The 18,535-nt window shown below is 43.2% G+C and overlaps 1 protein-coding gene and 1 long non-coding RNA gene across 9 annotated transcripts in view; one reads left to right on the top strand and one right to left on the bottom strand.

Annotated features, from left to right (window-relative positions):
• LOC132379043 (PH and SEC7 domain-containing protein 1-like) overlaps positions 1-18,535 on the top strand; it is a 222,282-nt gene that overhangs the window by 114,911 nt on the left and 88,836 nt on the right. For 5 of the 8 annotated variants that reach the window (XM_059946520.1, XM_059946519.1, XM_059946523.1 and 2 more), the window contains 2 exons: positions 9,624-9,818; positions 13,376-13,456. In XM_059946520.1, coding sequence (XP_059802503.1) covers positions 9,624-9,818; positions 13,376-13,456 — 276 coding nt within the window. Of the gene's footprint in view, positions 1-2,970; positions 3,316-3,985; positions 4,399-5,252; positions 5,867-9,623; positions 9,819-13,375; positions 13,457-18,535 lie in introns of those variants that run through there. The other 3 variants (XM_059946525.1, XM_059946521.1, XM_059946524.1) reach the window with 3 other exon arrangements.
• LOC132379044 (uncharacterized) overlaps positions 1-18,535 on the bottom strand; it is a 44,572-nt gene that overhangs the window by 7,914 nt on the left and 18,123 nt on the right. Inside the window, exon 3 of the long non-coding RNA XR_009507275.1 lies at positions 11,458-11,547. This is a non-coding gene — a long non-coding RNA (uncharacterized LOC132379044). The remainder of the gene's footprint in view (positions 1-11,457; positions 11,548-18,535) is intronic.

Here is an 18,535-nt window from a genome sequence, read left to right as displayed (position 1 = left end):
GGTGGTGGAAGTTGCAGAGAATAATGTGCTGGATCTGGAGGCTGGTGGGGTGGTAGGTGAGGACAAGGGGAACACGGTCCCTGTTGTGGTGACAGGAGGAGGGGGTGAGGGCTGAAGTGCGGGAAATGGAGATGCGGGTGAGGGCATCATTGATGATGGCAGACGGGAAACCACGATTCTTAAAGAAAGATGACATTTGAGATGTCCTGGAATGGAAAGCCTCACCCTGGGAGCAGATGCAGTGGAGACGGAGGAACTGGGAATAGGGTATAATATTTTCATATTTGGCAGGGTGGGAAGAGGTATAGTCATACCCAGGGTGAGGCTTTCCATTCCAGGGACATCTCAAATGTCCTCTTTCTTTAAGAATCGTGGTTCACCCCTCTCATGATTCTGCCTTCTTCCACTACCCATACATTCCTTCTTCACCTCTCCTGCCTATCCCTGCCCTACCCATACATTCCTTCTTCACCTCTCCTGCCTATCCCTGCCCTGCTTCCCTGCCACAACCCCTTGATCTTTCCTCTGATTGGTTTTTCACCTGACATCTTCCTCCCTCCCCCCATTTTCTGTATAGGGCCCCTGCCCCCTCTTTTCTCAGTCCTGACGAAGGGTCTCAGCCCGAAACATTGACTGCTCATTTCCACGGATGCTGCCCAACATACTGAGTTCCTCCAGTGTGTTGTACATGTCGATTGTGAAGCAATATGTTTGGCTGCAGGAGCTGCCAGAAGGATGTTCAATGACATCCAGCCAGCTTAAAGGCTCCACTCTGGATTTACCATCTGGGTTTTCTCCCATAGCCTTCGTCTCTCCTGAGGCTGTCCACAAGGCAGTGGTGGCTATTTGCCCATAGCTGGGTATCTGGTTCATGAGCAGCAAGGCATGTCCACATGCCAGTGGGCCTGCGTGCTAACTATGCAGAGGACCTCTCCGTCCTCTGTAGTTCTGCCTGAGTTCAAAAGGAGTTCGGTTTCCATGTGTTGCCAATGACGAGACACTGCATGAGGCTTGCTGTTGGAGAGGCTACGTACTGGCAGGGAGAGGATTACACACTCGGCCCTTCTTTTCGCGAGGCTGAGAGTCAGAGCAACAAGCACTACCCACAACACTACCACGCTAGACGTATCACAACAGCCAATTTGGAGCCAATAGAGAAAGTGCAGCACAGGTAATCAAAATGGACCAAGATCATAGTGAGATAAATTATGAGGTCAAGGGTCCAATTTGTCATACTAGGGAACTATTTAATAACAATTGGGTAGAAGGTATCTTTGAACCTGTTGGTATTTGCCTTCAGACTTTTGTTTCCTCTAATGGAAGAGAGGAGTGGATAGAATACACAGAGTGAGTGGGATCTAGATTAGGCTAGCTACTTTACTCATGCAGAAGAAGTGTAGACAAAATTTGATGGTGGGTGGGCAAGCTTCCGTGATGCACGCATACATAGCTCAGCACAATGCTCTACAGTTCTTGCGGTCATCTGCAGGGGGCGGATCAAAATTGGAATCACATTTGTTGTCACTGACATGTTGTGAAGTTGTTCTTTTGAGGCATTGCTACAGTATAAAGCATGCAAATTACTGTAAGTTAAATTAAATAAATAGTGAGATGGTGTTCATGGACCATTCAGAAATCTGGTGATGGAGTGGAAGAAGCTGTTCCTAATACCTTGAGTGCATGTCTGAGCCTCCTCCCTGGTGGTAGTAATGAGAAGAGGGCATGTCCTAGAGAGTGAAGTCCCTGGGTGATGGATGCTGCATTCTTGAGGATGGTGGGAGGCTCGTGATTGTGATGGAGCTAGCTGAATTTACAATCCTGTGCAGCCTCATTCAACTCTGTGCATTGGAGCCTCTGTACTAGGTGGAGATGCAACCAGTCAGAATACTGTCCACTATACATCTGTAGAAATTTGCTTGAGGTTTTGGTGACTTGCTAGACTTCGAACTCTTGTGGCAAGGCTTCTTCATCAATGCATCAACACATCAAAGTGTTGGGCCCAAGATTACCGTCTGCGATGCTGAATCAGAATCAGGTTTAATATTGCCAGCATACGTTGTGAAATTTGTTAACTTGGCAGCAGCAGTACAATGCAATACATGATAATATAGAAAAACACCGAATTATATAGTACATATCTATGTTAAAGGCCAAATTAAATAGTACAAAAACAGAAATAAAAAAGTAGTGAGTCAGTGTTCATGGGGTCAATGTCAATTTGAATATCGGATGGCAGAGGGGAAGAAGCTGTTCCCGAACCCCTGAGTGTGTGCCTTCAGCGATAAATCTCCTTCCAGATGGTAAAAATGAGATGCCAAAGAGCATCTTGCTTGTTGCTATAACAAGCCATTATGCATCCAGATGCACCTGCGCAAATGGCTTTTAAGACCATAAGACAAAGAAGCAGAATTAAACCATTTGGCCCATCATGTCTGCTCTGTCATTCCATCATGGCTGATTTATTATCCCTTTGCATGCCATTCTTCTGCCTTCTATCCATAACTTGTACTAATCAAGAACCTCTCAATCTCTGCTTTAAATATAACCAATGCCTCCACAGCTGTCTGTGGAAACAAATTCCACAGATTCACCACCCTCTGGCTAAAGAAATTCCTTCTCATCTCTGTTCTAAAGGGGTGTCCTTCTATTCTGAGGCTGTGCCTCATTGTTATTATAATTAGATCTTGAACACTAAGAGAATTGGAGAATATGGTCATCAGAAAACGCCATTGACAGGATCAGTTGCAATCATATTAAATAGCAGAGCAGGTTCAAAGGGCCTAAAGGACCACTTTTTTTTTTAACTTCCTATGAAGTACGAAGACTGGACTCAGTTGTTTACTGGTTAAACGGAAGCTTCCTCAAGCTGTTTAATCATTAATTGCCTCTATAGCATTCACCCTACAGGCTGATGCGGTCTGTGTGCCACGCTGAACGAAACAAGCTGTTGCTCAGAGGGAGGGACAGGAATTCAATCCATGCAAACATTGACAAAAGTTGTTCTCCACAACACAGCCGTATCTGTTATAGAGAAACCCTTTATTCTTGGCAGTAGACCAGTTAATATTTGATGGTGAAAGAGAGCTTGGTAAATGCAAATTACCTGCATTTATGACTCTGGTTTAAGGCATGAGTGAGGGTGGAGTTTGTCACCTGGAAACATATGTATGAGTGGAAGCAACTCGTGTGTCTCCGGCCTTATCAGTGAAGTGAACAAACATATGGATGCTTCTTTGCCTGAACACTGTGATTCTCTGGTTAATTGCGGCACTGATTACGACAGAGTGGACAGCATCTCAGAGAATGGATTTGGGAGTAAGTATTACATCTGGCATGTATTCCAGATAGAAGGGAGAGCAAGAGGTGGCTGAACAGGGAAGAAGGAGGAACCGGAGAAAGGCAGGCAGTGGGTGGCAGAAGCAGAGAGAGCGGGAGAAGGGGGGGGGGGGGGGGAGGAATAGGAGACCGAGAGGAAAAGGAGGCAGAAAGACACAGTTAAAGGACAAGGGAGGAAGAGTGAGATACGTACAGGATGAGGGAGGTAGGCAGAGGGAGATGTACAGGATGCGAGAGGGAGACGTACAGGATGAAGGAGGCAGGCAGAGGGGGACTTTCAGGATGAGGGAGGGAGGTAGAGGGCTACAGGATGAGGAAGGGAGGTAGGCAGAGGGTGACATACAGGATGAGGGAGGGAAGCAGAGGGGGATGTACAGGATGAGGGAAGAGAGGGAGGGAGGCAGAGGGGGACGTACAGGATGAGGGAGGGAAGCAGAGGGGGATGTACAGGATGAGGGAAGAGAGGGAGGGAGGCAGAGGGGGGCGTACAGGATGAGGGGAGGCAGAGGGAGATGTACAAGATGAGGGTGTGAGGGAGGCAGAGGGTGACATACAGGGGGAGGGAGGGAGGCAGAGGGAGATAGAGGATGAGGGAGGTATGCAGAGTGTAGAAGAGGGAGGGTGGGCTGAGGGAGGATGCCTTACATGGTGACAGAGCTGTGGGAACGGTGAGGCAGAGAGAGCAAAAGAGAGTGGGTGAGGGGCTTCAGTTTCCTCCCACATCCTCATGAGGCAAAGGCACTGGTTGCTGTAAATTATATGAGTGGTAACAGAAACAGAGCGGCGGGGGAAATTGATGAGTGTATGAGAGGGAGCATGTAAAAGCAGTGAACAAAGGGAAATGGGATTGGTCTGACTGCTTCCCAGGACACAATGGGCTGAATAGCCTCTCGTTACATTGTAATGCGATATGAGAATCTTCTGGTTGCCTCCGGCACATCACTATGCATACGTCTTCGTTGGGCACTCAGCAGTGGGAGACCTTGTGCACAGGAGAGGTGCTACAGAAACACACGTTTTTCTGCACCCACTGACAGTCCTGTTCAACAGTACCAAAGGAAAGTAGGTAACATACAGTAAAATGTCTTATTTATGGGTTTTGGATGGCAGATGGGCCACTCATTTGGAATGATATCTTCACTCCCCTTTAAGATAAGTATGGTTTAAAGTAGCATGGTTGTTCAATTACTGGATTAGTAACTGGGGTTCTGGCCTATTGACCTAGCAGCAAGGAAGCTGATACATTTAATTTCAAACTGTTAAAACATCTGGAATTAAATATAAAGTTGATCTCTGTAAAACTGATCATGTAGCCAGCACTGGATTTCTGTATAAGCCCATCTAACTCCAGGTGATCTGCAGTCCTCTGTGTGTAACTTCACACTCACCAATGTGATCAAGTTTATTATCACTGACTTGTGTCATGAAATTTATTGTTTTGTGGCAGCCGTACAGTGCAATGACAATGATTGGTTAGTTATCCATTATAGCTGACGATGACAATGAAACATGGCCAGGAGAATTTATAATGTGTAAGAACTATTGCACTGGGGCAGTTCTACTCTCTTGGCCTGGGAAATCCAGGTCTAGCGGTGCGACTAGGCGTCACAACTGGAGTCTTCATTAGTTGCCGTGGGTGACCATGACTTCTTTGTCTTATCATGTCCTTCACTCTCCACGAAGCATTGTAGAACTGCCTTCCTGTGCTTTCAAGCAGCTGTTTGCATAAGTTACAATAAAAAGTAAATGGGTAGGTAGGTAGAGAGTGTAAAAGAAATAAAGCAAGAACGTGTTCAAGGACTGTTCATAAATCTGATGGCTGAGAGGAAGAAGCTGTTCCTAAATAAAGACACAGGGTGTGGATCTTCATGCTTGTGTACCTCTTTTCTGATGGTAGCAATGAGAAATCCCTCCTTAGCTAAAGACATTGAGGACAGTGACGATATCAGCAGCATTTACATTGTATGAATGAATTAACTTCAAAAAAAGAGTAAGTTAGCTACCGTGATCGACACGTGCATTTCTTTAATCTCCTCAATCGCTTTCAGAAAAATTATTCATTAATGTTTTGATAACTGGGTTTGGACTAAGCCAGCTACTCCAAGCAAGGTAATGTCATTTGCAATGCCATAAATTCTGACTAACCATAAGCACACCAGTCTTGCAATATTACAAAAATCACAAGCTCTGTTAATACATTTTCCTTGCCTCGCTGCCTGAGTAGCAATCAATTAATAAGAGGCTTTATCAGCCAGAGCACCACGGAGGAAGTATTTACATTTTATTTTTAATCAGTGGGGAATTTCTCTGTAAACACTTCCCACATATCTTTTGCCTCACTTGTCAAAGGGTTTGAAGAGAATCCAATAAAGCATCATCCATGTGTTACCAGTAAAGTGTAGTCCAATTATTTTTTAAATCTTTGCAAACACCAACACTGCACTTGATAATGGTTTATAGTGCCTAGTAGGAAGAAATGGGTGACTCTGGGAACTGAAGGACGGACAGAAATGCTTGGAAAACTCTGCAGGTAAGGCAGCATCTGTGGAAATTCTTAGGTCCGCAGATCTTCGACAGAACTGTGAACGAGAGAGGGCTGATGTTGAGTTTCTAGTACTGGCTGTGATATCAGAGTCAGAATCAGGTTTATTATCACTGGCATATGTCGTGAAATTTGTTAACTTAGCAGCAGCAGTTCAATGCAATACATAATATAGAAGAAAAAAATAAAAAAGTAGATCAATTACTGTATATGTATATTGCATAGATTAAAATCCATGCAAAAACAGAGGTAATGTCTATTAAAAAATGAGGTAGTGTTGGAAGTTCAATGTACACTTAGGAATTGGATGGCACAGGGGAAGAAGCTGTTCCTAAATTGCTCAGTGTGTGCCTTCAGGCTACTATACCTCCTACCTGATGGTAACAGTGAGAAAAGGGCATGCCTGCCCTGGGTGTTCGGGATCCTTAATGGACGCTGCCTTTCTGAGACACTGCTCCTTGAGATGTCCTGGGTACTTTGTAGGCTAGTACCCAAGATGGAGCCAACTACGTTTATGACCCTCTGCAGCTTCTTTCAGTCCTGTGCAATAACCCCTTACCCCCACATATCAGACAATGATGCAGCCTGTCAGAATGCTCTCCACGGTACAGTTATAGAAGTTTTTGAGTGCTTTTGTTGACATACCAAATCTCTTCAAACTCCTAATAAAGCATAGTCACTGACTTGTCTTCTTTGTAGCTGCATTGATATGCTGGGACCAGGTTAGGTCCTCAGAGATCTTGACACCTAGGAACTTGAAACTATTCACTCTCAACTTCTGATCCCTCTGAGGATTGGCATGTGTTCCTTCATCTTACCCTTCCTGAAGTCCACAATCAGCTCTTTTGCCTTACTGATGTCGAGTGCAAGGTTGTTGTTGTAACACCATTCCACTAGTTGGTATATCTTGCTCCTGTGCACCCTTTTGTCTCCATCTGAGATTCTACCAACAATGGTTGCATCATCAGTAAATTTATAGATGGTATTTGAGCTATGCCTATCCACACAGTCCTGGGTAGAGAGTAGAGCAGTGGGCTAAGCACACACTGCTGAGGTGCACCAGTGTTGATCCTTCGTAAGGAGAAGATGTTATCACCAATCTGCACAGATTGTGGTCTTCCGGTTAGGAAGTTGAGGATCCATTTGCAGAGGGAGGTAGAGGCCCAGGTCCTGTAACCTGTCAATCAGGATTGTGTAAATGGTGGTGGGAAATGCTGAGCTATAATGAATAAACAGCAGACTGACATAGGTGTTTGTATTATCCAGGTGGTTCTCCAAAGTGCTTTAGAAACCAAATAAGGCATTTAATGTTTAGAATAAATAGCCAACTTCCAAAGGTGATGTGAGAGGGGTGCTTTCTGTGAACTGTCCATTGATGAAGTGGGTGTTCTACCACTGCTTTGTAATGTTTGCAATGACTTTGTCATCCCTTTTCTGTGAAATTACTTAATGTGGCCTTTATCCATTTCATTCTGAGACTATGTTGTTTGAGGACACTGCAACTATAGGCCACATCCTACACATCAGAGCAATGCATTGTGTGGGTGGGACGTTGAGGTATTTCAGAGTGTCGGTGTATATCTTTGCATGTTTACCTTTTAACTGCTAATTTCACAAGATTTTTCAGTAACCAGTTAATCTGCATGGACTCCATAGCTACTGCATCTCATATCTGAATCAGTTTAGAAAAGCAGTCCATTTTTTTCCATTGCAGCTTGTTTGAAAATTTGTTTAATCAGAAATAATATTGAAAATTAAACACTACAGACGTCAGAAATGTAAACAAAAACAGAAAATGCTGGAAAAACTCAGTAGTTCAGGCCGCTGTTGTAAAGAAGGGTCTTTGACCTGAAGGGTTAACTCTGTTTCTCTGTTCAGGGATGCTGCTTGACCTGATAAGGGTTTCTGACAAAGTCATTTTTGTATTTAATAGCAGGAAATTATATGTTGTCATTGCTTCAAAGACTTAAATTAAGATTGTGTTCTGTCACTGGAGGTAACTCTCACCCACACACTGTAACCAGTGATAAAAAACTGTTTGAGGAACAGAAATGGCTTCTGTGTTATTCGTGCCAACATTTTAATATAAATCAATCAAGTAAGTTAAAAATAGAATGACTGGTTATTTGGTCAATGTGGACACTTGCAAAATATGACCACTGTACTTGCCAAGAATATAAGTTAAAATTAAATTCTTTGTTTGAGGTTCTTCTGAAGGTTGTGCCAAAGTTTGAGATGTGTGTAGGTGGAATTGATCTTTCAGTCATTTCGTGGACGTGAGTTTTGCTGCCAAGGTTGGCATTTAATACCCTTCCCCGATTACCCTCAAGAAACTTCCGTGAATTGCTGTGATCCCTCTGGTTAACCCCTCCAATCTGTGGGGAGGGGGTTCTCAGGATTCATCTCAGAGGCCATGAAGGAATGGCAGAATGTTTCCAAGTCAGCTAGGCAACCTGAAGTTGGTAGAATCCATATGTGCCTGTTGCATTGTCCTTCCTGATGGAAGATGTTGTTGAGTAAAAGACACCATTACCTGTAACCTGGGAGATCATAATCTGCTTTATCAAAAGCTTTGGTAGTGTTATTCATTCTTACTTAAATAATTTGGAAAATGTATAGCCCAGGTGGTTGATAGTTGGATTGAGTTGTTCTCTGATCTTGGTAATCCATTTGCGAACATTTTGCCACTATTCGAGGAGACATCATCAGTGCACTATTTATTTGTGGTGTGTCCTCTGAATGCATGGCCTTTATATACTTAACAATCAGCTGATTATAGACCTCAATCCTATTTATAAGCCAATGTGGGCAAAGTTCCAGACCACAACACACAGAGTTCGCCACACAACCAATCAGTATCTAAACAATTGAGTTTCCTTAATGATGACCACTCAGCTGATAGATGAGTATATGAAGGCCAAGCATTCAGAGGACACGGAATCAATAGTACACTGATAATATCTCCTCGAATGGCGACAAAACACTTGCAAATGCATTACCAAGATCGGAGAACAACTCAACCCAACATTCATTCTTATGTTGAGCTTTATTTTTAAAAAAATCACAAGAAACCAAGAGTGGAGATGCCTGAGTGGGATATAGTAAATGGTAGGCTTATTATGTGACCTTCTACCAAATGATTCCTCAGTTTTGCTGTTTTCCTTCTTTAGTTTGTCGCCATCAACTACTTCATCTCTCCCATCTTCTGCATCTCACAAACCACTTAGCTGCCCCATTTTCTCCTTTACCCTGCATCTTAAAAAAATAATCAACATTTCTAGTTCTGCTGAATGCTCTTTGACCAGAAAAGTCAATTGTTTTTCTCTCCACAGATGCTGCCTGGCCTGCCATGTATTTAAGCATCATTCTGTTTTTCCTTCAGATTTCCAGCCTTTTATCAAAGTAAATTTATTATCGATATATGTATATGTCACCATATATTTGAGATTCATCTTCTTGCTGGCATTTACAGAAAAGTAAATAAATACAATACAATTTATGAAAAATTATGCATAAACAAAGACTGACAAATAAGCAACGTGCAGAAGAAGACAACTTGTGCAAATAAAACAAATAAATAAATAATATTGAGAACATGTTTTTAAATCGTTGAAAGTGAGTCCGTAGGTTGTGGAATCAGTTCAGCATTGAGGTGAGTGTCATTATTTGTGACTAAATTATGAGAAAGGCAGTGACCAAACACAAAATCTGGTTTCATTCACTTTCCTGATGTGCTTATTCCCAGTGACAGCAATTTGAACCACTTGGTGATGGACTCAGAGTCCGAGATGGACAGTACTGAACAGCTGGCATTGGGAAGCACTGACACTTTGGCCAACGGCAACAAGACTGACCAAGAGGCTGCCAAACGACTAGCCAAACGCCTCTATTACCTGGACGGGTTCAAGAGGTCAGATGTGGCTCGACACCTGGGGAAGAAGTGAGTAGAGCTGGAAACCCAAAGGGTAGAGGGTGGAAGGTTAGAAGGAGTGGCAAAGGCAGTGATTTTCTTTTTGATGGGCTGTCGGCCAATTGAGTCAAATTTTGGGAACTTAGAACATTGAACGTTACAGCACAGTACAGGCCCTTCTGCCCACAATATTGTGCTGACCTTGTAATCTCTGAGATCAATCTAATTCTTTGCTTTTACATAGCCCTCTACTTATCTACCATCCGTGTGTTTAAGAGTTTAACTGTCCCTAATGTATGTGCCTCTACTGCCACCTCTGGCAGGATGGTTCATGCACTTACAACTCTCCGTTTTTTAAAAAAAAAGCTTACCTGTCTGGGTGAGTTTTAAAAAAAACAGGATGCAACATGCAGCCAGCATTATATTATGTTCACATGAGGAAAGGGGGTGCATTTTAACCAATTTATCTGCCTAACTACATTACTGGAAACTTCCTATTTTAAAATAATTATCTCAGAAAGTTGAATATGTTGATTACAATGCAGTCAGATCCTCCTCTACATCTCAATAGGGCTGGATGCAGGAAGGAGCTGAAATATATATGTGCTTAAATGCATTCTTCTAGTGGCAGGCAACATGGTGTGATTACAAGGAGCTTAGTTAATATTTTATTATTACGTTTGATGTTTGCACACTTTTGGATCTAAGTTCCAAGTCCTAAGACATAGAAGCAGTATAAGTATATTTGGCCTATCGAGTCTGCCTGATCATAGCTGATTTATTTACTCTCTCAACCCCATTCTCCTACCATCCCCCTCATAACTTTGACAGCCTTACTAATCAAGAACCTATCAACCTTTGCTTTAAATGTACTCAACGCCTTGGGCTCTGTGGCTGCCTATGGCAATGAACTTCACAGATTCAGCACCCTCTGGGTAAAGAAATTCCTCACAGACTTGTCGATGTAACTGTCAAGAGGATAGGCTTAATGCTAAATACCCACCATAGTAAGGTCCTCTATCAACTCCAGCCCCTGTACAACATCCCCAACAGCAAAGCTTCTCAAGGGAGTCTGGAAAGTGTGGACCATTACTGATACCTTGGGAAAGCCAACATTAGTGGCAACATTTACCAGTGCCTTTCTAGTTGCAGAACAAAGCTAATGATCTTCTGATCATTAGTGAACCCTCCCTCCTAGATGTTTATGAGACTAGGACAACCTACATCATCAGTACAGCTACATGGGCTGAATGACCTGTACTGGGCTATACTGTTCTATGTCCAATAACATTAGAGAAAGACTGCCAGTGCTTCATAGGGTTCACTGAATTCCATTGAAGGATATGTAAACCAACATCAATATCTCTAGCAGAAGCCCTGGTTAGAGATACTTGATTCCATTGGAGAGTCCATGCCATTAGTTAGCCTGACACCAGATTCCAAAAGTGGATACTCTTTTCTGAAGAGATTACTAGGTGTATAGGGGAAAAGATTTAAGGATGCAGTTAAAGGATCTTTGGAAAAATCCATTTCCAATGATTCCTAGAGAAGTACAGAAGCTATAGTACAAATGGCAGGAGAACCATGAGGCCATGAGTCAGGAGCATGCAGAGATCTTGTATTAATAATAAAAAGAAAGAATGAACACATCATGTTATGAATTACTTACTAGCCAGACACCTCCTGTACCATCTGCGTAAGCTTCTATGGTTCCCCATTGTCTTCAACATTAAACTGCAGTGAAAGCCTCGAGGAACCACTGGAAGAGAGAAAGCAGGAAGATTTAATATTGGGTACAACTGACAATAAACTTCCCTAGTTCTCCTAATGAACCTTATAATGACTTTTTTCTTTGCCAGAGCTTTCAGTCAGATTATGTTATCCATCATCCAAACTATTCTGTACTCAACTCAAACCAACACTTGAAGTTAAAGAATTACTGAGCTCCGTGGTTTCATTGTCAAACAGTGACTACTGTCTCGATGCTTTACAACATCCAGATGTTACTGGCTAATGCCAGAGGCTCCAAAGCATTTATAGAGCAATAAAAACCTGGGTGTGAGTGCCCCTGGCCAAATGCTGAAGACCTAAACTCATGGACAAATTCAGAAAGCCAGATCTAACCATTCACTTGATCTGGAGACCGATAGTAGAGCCTGGTTTTGCAGGAATCCTCTACTGTGGAATTCCCTCGGATCCTGTTCCAATGTCGCTCTGGAATCGGATGTGTTACCATTTGATCTCATTAGGAATTGTAAGGTTGAGGTTTAGGAATCAAAAAGGAATAGCAAGAAGCTGCTCTTTTAATAATTTTTAAACTATTTGCTTCAGTGAATAGGTTATAACTGACACAATGTCAGAGACATTGTAAAGATATTGAAAATCAATCACAGGTTTTACAGCTGGCAATACTGAGAGGCAAGTATTTGCCAGCTGTTAAAAGCTGTCAAGAGTGTTGTGGAAGTGGTGAGGGCACATGGCTAAAATCCCATGGGATGGTGGTGGGCAAAATGGGAAGGGTATGGAGGAACAAAATTGTCTCTCCTATAGTTTGGTCCAGGTAGGTATGGGTGGGGGAAGACTGCTGCCAGTAAGATCTGGCCTGTTCTGACAATTATCTTTTTTTTCACAGTCGCTTCAAATCTCCAAACTTCTCCTTTCCTTCCCAGCTGCCCTCCCATCCTCCTGTTATTCTCCTTTCCTCTCTATCCCATTTTTTTCTCCCTCTCTTTTATTCCCCCACAATATAACCATTTTTGACAAATGGCTTGCAAAACTGAGAGCCTAGTATTATATTTGTGGCTGTTATTTTCTCTCATCTTTTATGTATTCTTTTCGTCTTTATGTGTGTTTCATTGCCTATCTCTGTTTCTTTGTCTATAATCCCATCTCTCTCTCTCCCCCCCTTTGGCACCTGTCCCCAATAAAAGTTTTCCACTCCTCATGAGTTCATCCTTGTGATACTTGTGTGTCAGCCTTCAGTATTCATTCCTTTCTGTGTTCTCTGAATCTATGTGACTGTGATGCTGCTGCAAGCAATTTTTCCATTGTACCTGTACCACCTTAGTATATGGTAATAAACTCAACATTTTCCTCCCTCTCAATTTTGCCCTCACCCTCTTTCTCTTACAAACATTCCTTCTCTATAATTCTCCTTCCTTTCTCTTTGTTGCCCTTCCTCCCTTACTGAATTTCCCATTGTTTTTCATTACAGTCATTATTTCTTTTTCCTTATACCCTCTCCCTTTCTCCTCTGTCTTGCTTTGCGCACCAGCTTCTCTTTCATCCAGCAATCTACTGTTTTTCTCCCCTCTCCTCTCCCACTTTCTTTCACTTCTTGTTCTCTTTCTTTGACTCTCACTTTCTATTTCTCTCTCTCTTCTCTCCCCTTTTCCCATGACACTCTTCTCCCTATACCCCCTCTCTCTGTCTCCCTAATAGACTCTCACATGCCTTCTATCTACCATTCTGTAAATGCGCCATCTCATTTTTATTGTCTGTAAATCACTTTGTCCATCTCTCTCTCTCTTGAGGTTATTTGTCTCCTCTCATTCCCTTTGTCTATCTTTATTCTCTCCTCGTTTCAGTAATGACTTCAGTAAGATGGTGGCTGAGGAGTACCTCCGATTTTTCGACTTCACGGGACTGAGCTTGGACCATGCACTGAGGTATGGAATAAAAACCATAAACCTGTCTTCTGACAGACTTTTCCCTAGTATCTCATTTAAAACATTTTAGCTAATTGAACATTGATACCACTTTATTACAGAAGTACTTGCCAGAATCTCTAAAGCTAGCCAATGTTAATCAAGTCAAGCAAAATCCTCTAAGTATACAGTATACAACATCTGGAATGATGATCAATGAGGTCAATCAAAGACTTGTGTAATGTCTCTGGCACAGCCATTGTAGGTGGTGTGTAACCAGTTTGGCGCAATTTGTGGTTCAGAGAAGCAGTATGTAAGGTTTGGCTCCTACTTGCCTGATCCAATGTCTATAAGCACAGGCTCTCCCCAGGGCTGTGTTGTTTCAACCCTCCTGTTCTCACTTTATACAAATGAACAGAGGAGGCAGTTTAAGTGGTTTGGCACAGATTAGGTGGGCCAAAGAGCCTGTTTCTGCACTGTACTTTTCTATGTCTTTGTGACTGCACCTCCACAGACAAATCCTAAAGTTCATAGATGGCAGGATTGTAGTTGACCTGATCTTCAATAATGATGTGACCTACTGTCAAAGACAGATGTGCTCATGACAACTTGGAGCTTAATACTATCAAGACAGTGGAAATGAGGTTTGACTTCTGCAAACAAATCCCTACTCCCCCCCCCCCCCCCTTGGAAATTAATAGTCAGGCAATGTCTGTGGTTGAGTCATTGAAATTCCTGGGGACTACCATTGCATTGAAGTGAGACGAGCTTGTTATGCTCATCACTAGGAAAGCCCAGCAGAGATCGTTTTTCCTATGCCATTTTAGAAAATTTAACATCTCGGTGTATTCTGATGGAACTTTTACTCAGCCATCATTAAAAGTGCTGTGACCACTCAATCACCATTTGGATTTCTGCTGCTTTTTCCCTCTCCAAGTCCTGGTTGCAATTAGTGGTCCACTCAGTGGAGAAGATCATTGGCTGACAGCTGCTGGCAAGAAAAAACCTGTTCATCACCAGTGCAAAGAAAAAAGCTGGAAAAATTACTGCTGACTTCACTCAAAGAGCTACTTCGTTTGCTTGTTATGCTGCTGGAGTTTAGGGCAGCACTGAAGGTCCTCCATCTTTGGCAGCATTCAAGTCTTCCTTCATCGAGTCAGTAGTTTCCTCTCTGTCATGAAAGTCCCAGGTGGAGGTTCAGGAATACCGTCACACACAGATGTACAAGGATTCTTCATTGCTGTTTCTGAAGGAATTTTGTTTGACCAGTCAGGGTTGTGAGCCCTTTAGCTGAATCCCCAAACCTGGAGGATTGGTGGATCACTCTAAGTCTGGCCTCTGGGTGACCCTAAAAGTTAAAGTCTGTCCGAGCTCATCAGGCTGGTGTTTATGCTGGTATGAAGCATGAAGCAACTGAGGCTCCCTGGCCCCCCGCCCCCAGATAGGATGCCAGTCTATTGCAAGGTCTATCCCAGCATTTTCAGCTGGAGCAATGTGTGGTTAACTGCCTTGCTCAAGGACACAGCACACTGCCTCAGCTGGGCTTGAACTCACAACCTTCAGATTGCTAGTCCAATGCCTTAACCACTTGGCCACACGCCCCACATGGGTAACCCTACCAAGAGCCAAAGCACAAAGCCCTGACTCCAGTCAACATGGCTCTCGAGTTATTGAGGCGTACAAGCTTCCAAAATATAACAAGGTGTGGTCCTTTAGGAGGCCACTCAAACTGGCAGTCAGCTATTCACCAAATTGCCATCAGGGAGACTCTACAAGTCCATCACCATCAGGACTACATGATATCCCCAAAGCTTCTTCCCTGTAGCTATCCAGCTTTTCAACAAAACTCACTCACTTGTAATACCCTACCTGTCCCTGCACAACATCTGTTAAATGGTCTTTCCTGCTGTTTCTATTCTGTTGGTAATTACTTAGTCTGTTCATATGTTCACGTTTATTTAAGTTCGAGTATTGACATTTGCGCTAATTTTTGATTGCTCATGGCTGTCTGCAACATTGTCTTGTAAAATGTTGGTTGTTGTTGTATTGTCTGTTATGGTATTGTCCTGTGTTTTATGCTTGTCACTGAACCACCATCAGTTCTGCTGTGTTTCATCTACTGGCAGTAAAGTGTTTCTGATTCCATGGGGACAATCCCCACTCCAGGTTCTGACCATGTTATCTCAGCTGAGACTTCAGTGCAATGTTTGATTGACCTCCTTGGTTGTTGCTCTCGTTGTTGTGTCCTACACTTGAAAGAGCAGTTTAAAAGCCAGTGAAGAGGGGAAAGCACTATACAACACAGAGCTGGAAGGGTTAATCCCACTTCGGGAGTGCCACATGGTGAAAGCTTCCATTCTTCCAATGAAATCCAAATAATGTCTATGTAAGTGGTTCTTTAGTATATTCAATAATTTCCTTTGGGGATAAATAAAGTTTTATTTTATCTTATTGACTTCCCATCAAATCTAATCTCCTCAAATAAAACCGTCAGTGTACTCTGATCTACTTTAAATAGCAACGTATTCACAAACACAAGAGCCTCTGCAGGTGCTGGAAATCTAGAGTAACACACACAAAATGCTGCAGGAACTCAGCAAGTTGGGAAGCTCCTGATAAAGGGTCTCAGCCTAAGCCATCGACTGTTTGTTCCTTTCTATAGATGCTGCCTGACTTGCTGAGTTCCTCTCGTGTTTTGTGTGTATTCACAAGGTATACAGAAGGACCTCCCACCACTCAGTCCTATCTTTCCAGTGTCCCCTGCATATGTATAAGGGCTCGGGACTCCTTGAGAATACGATGGCTTTCAACCATTGGGATGGAAGGAGCTTCAGTGTTGCGTAAACACCAGCAAATTAAATTTCTGTTTGTTTTAGCTGGGTTATAGTTTTGATTGGCTGTATTCCTGGTGATATCATTGTTTGATATTCCATTTATTATATTAAGTCAAACAGCCTTTTGTCTCCTGCCTTCCATATGTTTCAATTAATAGGCAATTATTTAAGGTAGAAAGCACTCCATTTCTGTTTTAAAATGCTCAAGGTTTTCCCCCCGTTGGGATCTCCAGTTCCTGGTGACCTCAAGGTAAAACTCAAGACTGGGCAACTCAGAGACACCATTATCCTGACAAGGATCTAGAGTAAACATGAGAAATTCTGCCCATGCTGGAAGTACAGAGCAACACACTCACAATGCTGGAGGAACTCAGCAGGTCTGGCAACATCTACGGAAATGAATAAAGAGTCGACATTTCAGGTCGAGACCCTTCAGGATTGGAAAGGAAGGGGGAAGATGCCAGAATAAGAAGTTGGGGGGAAGAGGAAGGAGGATAGATTGAAGGTGATGGGCAAAGCCAGGTGGGTAGGAAACGTAAATGGCTAGAGACGAAGGAATCTGATTGGAGAGGAGAGTGGACCATAGGAGAGAGGGAAGGAGGAGGGGACTTGGGGGAGGTGAGAAGAGGTAAGTGGACAGAGTGGGGAATAGATGAAGAGGGAAGGAGGGGGGATTTTTTTAACCAGAAGGAAAAATCAATATTCAGGCCATCAGGCTGGAAGCTACTCAGACAGAATATAAGGTGTTGCTCCTCCACCATCATCATGGCACAGGAGGCCATGAATGGCATGGCAGAATGGGAATGTGAATCAGATTAAAAATGTCGGGCCACTGGAAATTTTCACTTTTGATGGGGTGCTTCACAAAGTAGTCCCCCAATTTATGACATTGAGTTTGAGAATAGGTTGAGTGAACTTGGCCTTTTCTCCTTGGAGCGAAGGGGGATGAGAGGTGACCTGATAGAGGTGTATAAGATGATGAGAGGCATTGATCATGTGGACAGTCAGAGGCTTTTTCCCAGGGCTGAAATGGCTAGGACGAGAGGGCATAGTTTTAAGGTGCTTGGAAGTAGATACAGAGGAGATGTCAGGGGTTTGTTTTTTATGCAGAGAGTGGTGAGTGCATGGAATGGGCTGCTGGCGACGGTGGTGGAGGTGGATACGATAGGGTCTTTTAAGAGACTCCTGGTTAGGTACATGGAGCTTAGAAAAATAGAGGGCTCTGGGTAACCTGAGGTAATTTCTAAAGTAAGTACATGTTAAGCACAAGTAAGGACATGTTTGGCACAGCATTGTGCTGTATTGGGCCTGTATTGTGCTGTAGGTTTTCTATGTTTCTATTTCACGGTAAAGAAGGGAAAAACTTCTTACAGAGGACACTGGGACTCAACTCAGAACTCTGACACCCCGAGTTGTGGCAACCATGGATTACATCTTCAGCCTCCAGAAATGATGTGTGACCTGAGCTCTTCCAGCATTCTGTATGTTGTTCCAGATTCCAGCATCTGCTGTTTCTTTTGGCTTCTGGAATTTTGGTTTAATATCTCATCCATAAGCACCCCCCCTCCCCAGCTGTTTGCTGGTATAGGGAGGCAAAGGAAGTGAGGTGGGAAGTTTTGAGAGAAGCCATGCTCTAGCCCCTGGAGTGGGTCTCATACCCACACTCCACAAGGTCATTAGATATAGGATCCCATTTGGCCCATTTTGGCTGCTCTGCCATTCATTCATGGATAATGCCTCTCAACCCCATTCTCCTGACTTCTCTCCATAACATTTAACTCCCTTACCAATCAAGAACCTATCAATCTCTGCCTGAAATCCTCCCAAGGACTTGGCCTCCACACCTTTCCATGACAACAAGTTCCACAGGTTCACCACCCTCTGGCTGAAGAAATTTCTTATTGCAGTTTTCAAGGGATGTCCCTTTAACCCGAGGCTGTGCCCTTCAACCCTAGGCTCTCCTCATGAAAGCATCCTCTACACTCTAAGGTGAGATTGTCACCCACTGGTCTCTGCTCAGATGCCAAAGCTCTTACTGCACTGTGGACAAAATTAAGGTAAAAGTTATTGGTGCAAATCCAAGCTTTCGACCTATTAAAGCATGACAGAACCCAAGCAATTTGCTGGAAGTGATCATTCACCCCACAAACTCTTGGTGTGGCCATTTTGCAGTGTTATCTGCAGCAGACCAACACCTCCCAATAAGTTGCGCTAGGCTGCAGGACTAGGATGAAGCAATTTTGAATTGTACCTGATTAAACAATGG

This window comes from Hypanus sabinus, chromosome 21, assembly GCF_030144855.1.
Source record: "Hypanus sabinus isolate sHypSab1 chromosome 21, sHypSab1.hap1, whole genome shotgun sequence".
Lineage (NCBI taxonomy): Eukaryota > Metazoa > Chordata > Chondrichthyes > Myliobatiformes > Dasyatidae > Hypanus > Hypanus sabinus.
The sequence above is the reverse complement of the archived record's forward strand: the minus strand, read 5'-3'. Positions and strand labels throughout refer to the sequence as shown.